The following is an 11,285-nucleotide window of genomic DNA, read 5'->3' as shown; positions in this document are numbered from 1 at the left end:
GTGGGAGAAGGACCCTAAATGTAAAAAGAGACTAAATATCTTGTACAGTAATCTGGGTTCCAGTAGTATAAACAGGAATCTGTAGCTAAAGGGGTTTCATTGGTTCATTTGTGCAGCATATGGGATTTGTTTTAAGTCCATATTTAAGTAATTTGAAAAGCTATGATCTACTGGTGATAGCCATCAACATTACCCGAAGATACATGAGAGAAGCAAGGGAAATAATTAGTTGGTAAATAATTGATTTCACTGTAATCACATATGCTTTAAAAGTATAGTGGTATATTTAAAAAAGCACAAAATTTCTGCTTTGTACAGAGGAAAACAAAAACACCACTAAGCATGAGATACCTTGAAGTCCAAAGCCAAATTTGTATCCTAACTGATTACAGCATTAATTACCTACAATTAGTAACACCAGAAACTGAACTTTAATAACATTTACAATGTATGCAGACCAGGTGGCTTACTAAAAAACATATGGCTCTACATGTGAATTAAGAACAGTTTCGGTCTATTTTAGTGACACCACAGGTGCAAAAACATAAGTAACTGCTCAGATTTCTTCCTTGCAATGTGCTGTGAATTTCCTGTAAGCTACTGGGACTATGAATGCACTTGGAGGTCAGTAAAGAAAGACAGGTAGGGGAGACAGAAAATGAAGGCAGTTAATATACAGTGCTGATTAAAAATACACTTGTGATTTCATTAAAAACCATTTTAAAAGTTCCATTTTGCAAGAACAAAAGCCAAGAAGTAATGGGTAAAGTCTTTGCTTCTGCAGTTCTCCCTTATTTGAGTTAAATTTGCCTTCTTTTCATTGCTTTTCATGTAGCTAATAAGAACATTATGAAGTTGTCTTGTAACATGGAGCCACATAGAGCATGCTCATTCCTTTGTTGGAAATGTCCGATTTACAATTCCAGCAGTAGGGACTCCATTCCTGAAAGCCTGATTTGCAAGCAGAACCACCACATGAAGAAAAGGTGTGTTTGCCCTAAATAGCAAAAGCCTTTTGCTATTTATGATGTCACTTCCAGACAAGGCAAGTTACATTAGGGTTTAGCATATGTGATGACCTAATTTTTGCATTAATCAAAACACCCTCTCTATTTTAATTTTTTGCTTACATTACTCTAACAAAATTAACTATGTCCTCATTGATGCTTTCCTTTTAAGAAAACAAAAACCACCAAAACCGCATGTGACCTGGAGAGTTTAAACAGGTTACCTGCAACACATCTTGTGAATAAGAATATACTTAAAAACTACAGGGTATTTTACAGTTAAGCTCTGTTTCCTGATTAGGAGAACTTCAGCTAAGGTATAAATGGCTATATAGTTATATAAAACCTTCCCTCATCCAATTTAGTCACTCTTGTAGTATTTGTCCAACAAGTATTCATGGATGCCTGGGCTGTAAATGTAGTAAGTGGCTGGAGGAATGCATACACCAAGAGATCAGAATACCTGCAAGTTTTCATTTCAAAGGTCTCCAAGACACTGATCTTTAAAAGAAGCGAAGGAAAACTATCACAGAAATTTCGCTCAGCTACATCAGGCTGAACCACTTCAAATGCCAAGAATATATTTAAAAATAAAGTAAGTGGTTTGATTTTTCAGAAAGAGCTACAGGTGCTCAGCACTTTTGGAAAAAAAAGTAATTCGTGTCAAATTGAAATGTTTTTACATTTTGTAACTGCTAGGAATGAGAATTTGTTTATGGAGAAGAACTGAGAAAAAAACTGTTAAAATTATACATGACTATATAGAATTAAAAATATTTGTGTTATACAAGAGAATTAAAATTTATCACCTTAATTCTTACTCTTTGTACAAAGCCTGCACGCAGTTCAAAGAATATTCTGACCACTGTCACTACCAAAAGGAAGTGTTCAAAACAAAGATTTGTACACACAAGCATTTTCAGACTAAGAGTATATCAAAAGGGAAGAGTTCCTTCAGTTCCATGGAAGAAATTTTAAAACCTTAACCCAAGGGGAGGAAGGGGGAGACAAAGCCTTACATGCTAATTACCAGCTGTAGGTACCTGTATATAGAATTGATAATTAAGGTTTCCGTAAGGTATCCCAGACAATGCTAGTTGCTACAGTCCCATGGCTTGCCCATTTGAAGTAGTGTCTATGTTGCCACGCTCTACCTTTGTTGCGGTAGTTTTGTTTGTACTGTTCTTCTGATGTGCAGACATAAGTTTTGGTTGAAGTTTGTGTCCAAGTCTCAACCTTTCTGATTTTTCTTTTTTTCTAGTTTGTTTTGTCTTAAAAATTTCACCATTCCGCATCTCCAATGGCTTTGGAAAATACGTAATCTCTTCCATTGAGATTCATTATGCCATCTTTGAGATGAAACTTCCACTTGTTTTTACTTCTATGGATCTAAAAAACAAAATACATATACTGAAATGGTACTCTGTATCAGAAACAAGTAGCAACTTCAGGACTAAATTGACAAGTTAAGAAAAGAAAATCCAGAGAATGGTCACATAACTTATCATTATATACATATAAAGAATAATCCCAGGATCTGACAAAAAAAACCACAGTGCTATTGCACATCTAGCAGCACTTGTGGCTCATTTTTTAGCCAAGGGCAAGTTCCCACTGGCACAGTAAAGAAACCCCGTATCCACAGTAATTGTGAAATCCAAAGCACATAACATTATTTTATGGTAGAGAGAGGAGGGTAATTTAATCTTTATCCAGGAACGAATACCCTTTTCCTGTTGGAACTGGGGATTCATTTGGAATCCATTTGGAAGTGGCACAATTACAGATTTTATTCACTATGTGAAAGAGGTAAAAGACAACTGATTTAACCAGCCCTGGATGAAAGAGGTGAATGAGGCAGAAATCCAACTCTGACCCTTTACAATTATTTGCTTAACTCCTGCTTCTGTGTACAGCCCAGCTTGCCTGCTGATCTCTAGCAGGAAGACAGGCCTATTTCACTTTCCTTTTAATACAAGGTTGGAATTTGACTTAATAGGAGTTAAGATAGTAAATGCAAGCTGAAAAGGCAAGTAGAAAGCTTTTCACATTTAAAGTTCATTAGAAGTTTTTCCTGTGTCTGAAAAAACTCCAACTGGTACAAAATGCAGTAGTCTATCTGCTTAACAGTCAAGTTTGACATACACATATCATCCTACAGTCCTGCTTTCTGCACTGGATCCCCAATTCAGGGTCTATAACATGACACTTCCAGTTTAAACCTTGGTACACAGAACAAGAGCTCTAGAAAAAAGGTTTATATCAGAGATGCAAATTGACAGAATGGTGCTAAACGATTCCAGCCAAACCTCAGGCTCTAAAGTTCCCATTTTAATTCAGTATTTTCTCAATGAAACCAAAGAATGACATTCAGAGCTTTGCATAAAGTTGATATCAAAGATTTAATTGTAGAGGCCAGTCTAACTCCAGGAATAAAACCTGCTAAAGCTCAGACCCAATGTGTTTGAGGAGAGATTTTTGAAAGCAAAATAGCTGAGAACTAACCCAGAAAATACAGCAATAATGTTGGTGGATACTGGGGGAATCAATTGAAAAGATATGGAGAAAATGATTTCTCTGCTTCTAATTGAGGGTGTGTCGGCCATCTGTTTACTGGAGTTTGCAATCTGGAAGTATTGTGGGATCCTCAGCTTAGCAGTGCTCAGCAATGCTTTTATCGGTGTTATTCTGCGGAAAATGAAGCTGTCTCTTTCATATGTGGACCTTAGTACCATGATCTATGCCTTTTGTCACCACCAACATCGCAACACACTCTATATGGAGAAATGGTGATTTGATTGGCATGTGGTGTAATATTGCCAACAGCATATGGCACCTCAGCTCCACACTATTCAATGGCTGCCTAATGGCTTTAGTTGGGACATACATGGTGGTTCTGACCCAAAGCTCTAAATGGCTTAAGAAACTTTGAAGTTCTAACTGCTTCAATCTCCCCATGCTGTACTGTTGCAGGTCAGAGACACTTGAGCTGGATTTCTCTTAATGTGAAAGAGAGGGGGCCACAGGTCTAGTAGTCTCTCTGAAGGGCCCTCAGCTTTGCAGGCTGCTTCTCTCCTTGGTCTGAGTAGCCAGAGTTTATTGACCTTCAGGATACACTGCTAAGCTTATCTTTTTACTCTTTTGAAGAGGAAGGGCCTTGAGAGGAGCTGGTGTTTGTGGGGGAGGATAGTTTTGTTCAGCCATAAAAAGTTTTATTGGGGGTGGCTGATTGGTTTGCTTTTATTTTAGTTTGTTTTTTAAAATTATGTCAACTGTACGCTGTCAGGGGGCTTCTTTTCATAGTGTATAGCATGCCAGTCCGTATCCTTTATTGAGGCTTCCAGGTACTACTAGGATACAAATAAAGGGAGATTTTCGAAGAAGTGAGAGCTGGGTGCCTAACTGGCCTCTGTGCCTTAAAAAGTCTCCCCCTTAGTAAACAACAAACAACAACAACAACAAAGAGACACCTAAGGTAAAAGACATCTAAAATAAAGATGGAATGGACTCTCCAACAAGAGAAACTGTTAACTATGGAAACCAGGAAAACAAGAGCAGGGGTGCTGAAATAATTTTTATAGTGGGGATGCTGATGATGAAAAACAGGGTTACTTACCAGTAACTGTTGTTCTTCAAGATGTGTTGCTCATATTCATTCCAATATAGGTGTGTGCGCACACCGTGCACTGGTTCCTGGAACTTTTTTCCCCTTAGCAAGCCCTGTAGGGCCAGCTCAGGCGCCTCCTGGAGTACCGTGCTCATGCTGCGGTATATGAGTCCCTTCTTTCTGCCGACTCCGACAGCGGGGATGGAGGGTGTGTGTGGAATGGATATGAGCAACACATCTCGAAGAACAGTTACTGGTAAGTAACCCTGTTTTCTACTTCAAGCGATTGCTCATATCCATTCCAATATAGGTGATTAAATAGCCATACCTTGGAGATGGGTAGCAGTCAGTGTCGAGCTACTCTCATCAGCACGGCCCTGCTGAAGCCCATGTCCTCTCTCGCCTGCTGCATGATATGGTAGTGGGACGTGAAGGTGTGGACCAACGACCAGGTCGCTGCCTTGCAAATGTCCTGCAGGGGCACACTTTCCAGGAAGGCCACTGACGAGGCCTGGACTCTGGTTGAGTGCGCTGACACAGCTCCTGGAAGCAGCACCTTCGCCTGCTCGTAGCAGGTCCTGATGCAGGCGGTGATCCAGGCAGAGATGCGCTGGATGGAGACAGATGAGCCCTTCAACCGGTCCACCACTGCCCTGAACAGCTGCATTGACTTCCGGAACGGCCGCGTCCACTCAATGTAGTAAACCAGGACTCGTTTCATGTCCAGCGAGTGCCATCTCCGTTCCTCCTCCAAACCGTGCGGTTTAGGAAAGAACACAGGGAGAAAAATATCCTGGTTATAATGAAACATCCTGGTTATAATGGGACACCACCTTAGGCAGGAAGGCCGGGTGGAGTTTCAGCCGCACCTTGTCTTTATAAAAGATGGTGTAGGGGAGCTCCGAGGTCAATGCTCTTAAGAGAGGTTCCTGAAGAGGGATGGGGTAGGGGGAGAGTCCGGGGAAGGCCGTAGCCCTTGAGGACTACACCGAGGACCCAATGGTCTGAGGTGATGTTTCGCCACTCGGTGTAGTACGGCCTGAGTCTGTGAGTGAATAGTATGGTCAGATCCAGGGGAACGGTAAAGGTGCCACCCTTGGGCGCACCATCAAAATTGCCTTTTGTTGTTCTGTCCTTTGGCTGGGCCTTGTTGGGGGCCTGCCGAGGACCCCGAACGGTCGCGTTGGTTAGGTGCCCTATACCTATCCCGGCCCCTCCTGGGTTAAGCGGGCCTGGGTGGCGGCCCAGGGTGCTGGCTGGGGCTGGCATTGGGCTTGAGGCCAAGACTGACGCCTCAAGGCCTGTGGGGTGTATAGCCCTAAGGATTTGAGTGTAGCCCTCGAGTCCTTCAGGACGTGCAGTTTGTCATCAGTCTTGTCCGAAAAGAGTCCAGCCCCATCAAATGGCAGGTCCTGGATGGACTGCTGGACCTTTTGAGATAACCCCGAGGACTGCAGCCATGAACACCGCCGCATTACAATGGCTGAAGCCATGGCCCTGCTAGCGGTATTTGCTGCATCACTGACCATTTGTAAGGCCACCCCTGCGACCGCAGCGCCTTCGTCTAGGAACGTTGCAAAGTCCGCTGCTTGGTCCTGTGGCAATCCCTCCACAAACCTACGCAAGGAGGACCAGAGGTTCAAATGTATGGGCCGAGGAGCGCCTGGTGATTGACGATCCTCAGCTGCAGGGCCCCCATAGAATAGACCTTGCGGCCTAAGAGGTCTAGTTTTTTATTCTCTTTATTCTTGGGGGTATTGCCCTGGGGCCCCTGCCTGTCTCGTTGGTTGGCGGCATCAACCACGAGTCCCCGGAGCAGGGTGGGTGTAGAGAAATTCGAACCCGGCTGCGTGCCGGGGATTGAGACCAGTGCCGCACTAGACTCGGTGCTGGGGTGAGAGTCCTGGAACTGCGACCCCCACGCGAGGCGGAACTGTATCGGCATCGCCTCGCACGTGAACCTCTAGACTGCCCTCGGTGCCGCGGTGTCGAGGAGCTCGATGACTCAGTCGGAGCTGGGAGGGGAGCCCACACTCTCTACCCTCTGCGATGGTCTGGGGGGAGACTTGGACTCCTGTGTTGACCACCCACCGGGGCCACCCAGCGCGGGTTTACCCTGAGATACTGGCCCCCGCGCCCTCGGTCGAGGGGGGGATGGAGGCATGGACATGCCCATGAGGGCGCGTGCCACAGCGAACACTTCTGGCGTCGACAGCCCTTGCAGGGGTGCTCCCTCACCCCCAGGAGTTAGGGGAGGCTCCCTGCGGGGAGATGCCAGTGCTGGAGCACTCTCCATGGCACGTGGCTGGTGCACCTCCTGATTGTCCCCCGGCCGGACAGGCAGTGCGGGGGAGTCCTTGTGGGCGGTGTCCTGCCACTTCTTTCTTTTCAGCAACATAGCTTGTCGATGGGTTGACTCCGGTGCCAGTTCGGCGCTCCGCACCGAGGAGATGCTCAGTGTCGTAGGGGATCGTGCCGGTTCGGAGTCCGGCCGGAGTGCGGACTCCATCAGGATGGCTTTCAAACACGCGTCCCTCTCCTTCTGTGTATGCAGCTTGAAGGCCTTGCAGATTTTGCATCTGTCCTTACGGTGCTGCTCCCCGAGACAACGGAGGCAGCGGTCATGAGGGTCACTTACGAGGAAAGCCTTGCCACACGCGGCACAGGACTGGAAACCAGTTGAGCCAGGCATGGCCCAACCTTAAGCCCCTGAGGGTTATCTATCTAATCTAACTACACTTAACACTAACAACTATGCAAACTTAACCACTATACTTAACAACTACTTATCTAATAAACAATGGTAGAACAACGGGGAAGCTACTTGCTGAGCAAGAGGCAGACGTTCCAGCAACCATCACAGGCGGGAAGAAGGAACTGAGGGCCGGCAGCGCCTCATATACTGCAGCATGAGCGCGGTACTCCAGGGGGCGCCTGAGCCAGCCCTACAGGGCTTGCTAAGGGGAAAAAAGTTCCGGGAACCAGTGCACGGGGCACACACACACCTATATTGGAATGGATATGAGCAATCACTCGAAGTAGAACCATGGATTTGGTATCTGTTATTACTACTTCAAGCCAGGGGTGCAGCAGCACCCCTATTCTAGCACCATAGGACAAGAGGCTCTCAAAACAAGTCAAAGTGAATTTTATTTTAGTCAACTGAATCACCAAAAAAAAAAATCACCCAGCCATTTTCAGAGTACAGCTGTGTGGCTGACTGTACGAGTGAAAAACAAGAGAACAGTACAACTACAAGGACTATTCAATTCTGGCTGTAAGCTACACAAAGTATACAATAATTTCTTGTATACTTCGACTTAATGAATTAAACTAAACATGTCCACAGAAGAAATATCTACTATCTTGTAAAAATTTGATTAAAATCATATGTTTTACTGCAGGTCTATTTTCATTCTAGGTAGTATTTAAGTGTAAGACTACTGGCCAAACTGTACCATGCAAATGGGCTTACCCACATGCATATTAATGTGATTTTACCTTTTAATCCCCCAACTAGCTCTACATGCATAGTAATTTTAGGGATAAATGGAGTTTTCATCATCTATTCAAAATATTTTACTCATCAACACAGTAAATGAGTGAACACCTAAAGACACAATTTTCCAGACTCCCAACTGCCCAAATGATATTTTCTTTGACAATAGTAATGTAAGAGAAAGCGTGTCAAGTTCTGAGTAGTGACTATCCAAGACCCCTAGAGCTTCTCTCTCACACAAATATCTTAACATGTCACTATCCTCTGTAAAAGGAAAATGAAGTTCCATGCTTTCAAAGAATCCAGAGTTTATTATTTGCCAGGAAGAGGAACTTATTTTACTGGGCAGATTTTCTGGTGGCTCTGTTAGTATGCTAACACAAGATTAGCCAAAAATCATTAAAGATGACAGCTGAAGTGAAATACACCAGACTGAAATGTTAATAGGTAAATTTGTGGAAGCCTGCTTGGCCAAGTAGTGAGGATTTGCCTTCTAGTCTAATAAGTGTCCCCCATCCTCTGAAGAATCTAATAAAGCCATCCAAACCAGTATTTCAGTTGTGAAATTGTTAAAAACAGTGCAATGCCAAAACTGGAACATATCTAGTAGAAACATACTGCTCAAGGGATTAAACACTAACCTACTTAGAAACATCAGAAAAACTGGTTAGTAACCTTTCGTAACTGTTGCTCTTCGAGATGACTGTTCATGTCCATTCCATGATAGGTGTGTGCATACCACATGCACCAGTGCCAGAGATTTTTTTCCTCAGTGATATCCATAGGGTTGGCTCTGGCACCCCCGAGTCACGTGCATATGCATTGATATAAAGGGCGCCACTGGCCCCATGCCCTCCCAGTTCCTTCTTGCCAGAAACGCCAAGAGAGGAGCAGAAGGGTGGGTAATGGAATAGACATGAGCAACACATCTTGAAGAACAGTTACGAAAGGTTAGTAACCATTTTTTCTTCTTCACAAAACTGGCATCATCCTGAGCCTGTTGAGTGATGGCGTAAGGAGACACAAAGGTATGGATTGATTGACCACATTGTGGCCCTGCAGATGTCCTGGATTGGTAGCTGTCACATCCGACGAAGTGGGTTTCTGCCCACGAAAGCTTATGCCCAAATAAATTTGTTAGTCTTTAAGGTGCCGCAGGACTCTCACTGTTGTACTAAGAAAGCTTGATTATGATGTCTGCCCTCCTGTTGAATGAACTGTTGTGACAGCCAGAGGTGAAATCCTCGCCTGCTCGTAGCAAGCTTGGATATATGTGGTAACAGAGGATACGATTTTCTGGGATGACACTGGGAGACCCTTCATTCTGCCAGCCACAGCAATGAAAAGTTTAACAGATCTTTGGAAGGTCTTCATTCTTTCGATGCAGAAGGCCAAAGCTCATCTAACGTATAAAGCATGCAGCAGCCTCTCCTCCTCAGAGCTATGGGGCTTCAGAAAGAAGACAGGTAGAAAAATGTCCTAACTGACATGGAATTTCATTGTAATCAGGATATTTTTCTCCCCGTGTTTTTTCCCCAAACCTACGGTTTGAAGGAGGAGAGGAGGTGGCACTTGCTGGATGTGAGACGGGTCCTGACCTTCCATATCAAGTGCACAAAGTTGTTCCGGAGATTGACGCAACTATTCGTCGCAGTGGCCGACTGGATGAAAGGTTCACTTGTCTCCACCCAACGCATCCCCTCGTGGATTACGTCCTGCATCAAGTTCTGCTACGAGCAGGCAAAGGTGCTGCTTCCGGGAACCATCACAGCGTATTCAACCAGAGCTCAAGCCTCATCTACAGCCTTCCTGGAGAGAGTGCCCATGTAAGACATCTACAAAGCTGCCACCTGGTTCTTGGTGCACACCTTCACGTCCCACTAGGCCATCGTCCAGCAGGCGAGACAGGATGTGGGATTTGGCAGAGCGGTGCTGAAGGCAGCTCACCGGTAACTCTGACCCAATTCCAAAGTAATGCTTGTTAGTCACCTATAGTAGAATGAACATGAGCAAGCAGTAACTGCTGTTCTTCGAGATGTGCTGCTCATGTCCATTCCAAAACCAACCCCCCATCCCCACTGCCAGAATTGGCAGAAAGAAGGACTGAGGGGGCATAGGGCCGGCATCACCTCATATTCCACGGCATGTGCGCAGGGCTCCAGGGGGCGCCGGAGCCGGCCCTACAGGATTTGCTAAGGGGAAAATGTTCCGGTAACCATGCACGGAGGTATGCATACACCCACACCCTATAGTGAAATGGACATGAGCAAGCACTTGAAGAAGGTGGTTCCTTTCAGATGTCCAGCAGATGAAGCACTTCCACTTAGCCAGATCGGTGGCTCTGATGGAGGTTTCCTGCTACCTAGCAAGACTTGCTGGACCTGCTCAGAACAGGCCTGCTCCTCAAGGTTTAGCCATGAGCAGCCAGGCTGTCAGGTGCAAGGAGCCAGCCGCAGTCCTGTGAGATCAAGTCCACGCAATTCGGGAGTGACTGAAGGACTGCCACCGTCAGGTCTACTAACATGCCGAACCAATGCTGGCGTGGCAAACACCGGAGCTACCACGATGACCTTGCCTTGTCTCTCGATCTTCAGGACCACCGTCGGGAAGGCATACAACAGGCCTCCTCTGTCTACGGCAGAAGAAAGCCATCAGAGAGAGAGCCCTTGCAGTGATCAGAAACTATGGCATTTCCTGTTCTGCCTGGTGGTGAATAGGTCCACTTGGAGAGTCCCCCACCTTTGGAAGATGGCTCTGGCGACCTCTGGGTGAAGAGAACACTCGTAGTGAGAGGAAAAGAACCTGCTGAGGTGATCTGCCAATACATTTCGATCCCCCAGGAGGTATGAGGTCTGTGTGAAGCAAACCATCCACCTGGAGAAGTCCCACAGTCAGAGGGCCTCTTGACAGAGGACTGAGGACCGCACTCCCCCTTGTTTGTTGACATAGAACATTGAGGCTGTGTTGTCTGTCAGGACCTGCATGACCTTGCCCACAAGCTGTGGAAGGAACACTTCGCAGGCCAGGCAAATCACTCTGACTTCCCTGACATTTATATGCAGGGACAGTTCCTCCCAGGACCAGAGACCTTGGGTTCTAAGACTGTCGAGATGGGCTCTCTCTCCTAATCTGAAGCGTCCAATACCAAGGTCACCGTTAGTTGGGAGGCCGT

General features: G+C 45.6%; 1 protein-coding gene across 1 annotated transcript in view; it reads right to left on the bottom strand.

The window, feature by feature from the left end:
• Positions 1-262: 262 nt before the first annotated feature.
• The window catches only part of GTF2A1 (general transcription factor IIA subunit 1), a 53,041-nt gene continuing 42,018 nt past the window's right edge, over positions 263-11,285 (bottom strand). Inside the window, exon 9 of the mRNA XM_067532314.1 lies at positions 263-2,396. Coding sequence (XP_067388415.1) covers positions 2,289-2,396 — 108 coding nt within the window. The 3' untranslated portion in view covers positions 263-2,288. The remainder of the gene's footprint in view (positions 2,397-11,285) is intronic.

Source organism: Emydura macquarii, unplaced genomic scaffold (genome assembly GCF_026122565.2).
Source record: "Emydura macquarii macquarii isolate MOO-44397 ecotype Brisbane River unplaced genomic scaffold, CSIRO-AGI_Emac_v2 contig_374, whole genome shotgun sequence".
NCBI classification, from domain to species: domain Eukaryota; kingdom Metazoa; phylum Chordata; order Testudines; family Chelidae; genus Emydura; species Emydura macquarii.
This window is presented reverse-complemented; position numbering and strand designations above follow the sequence as displayed.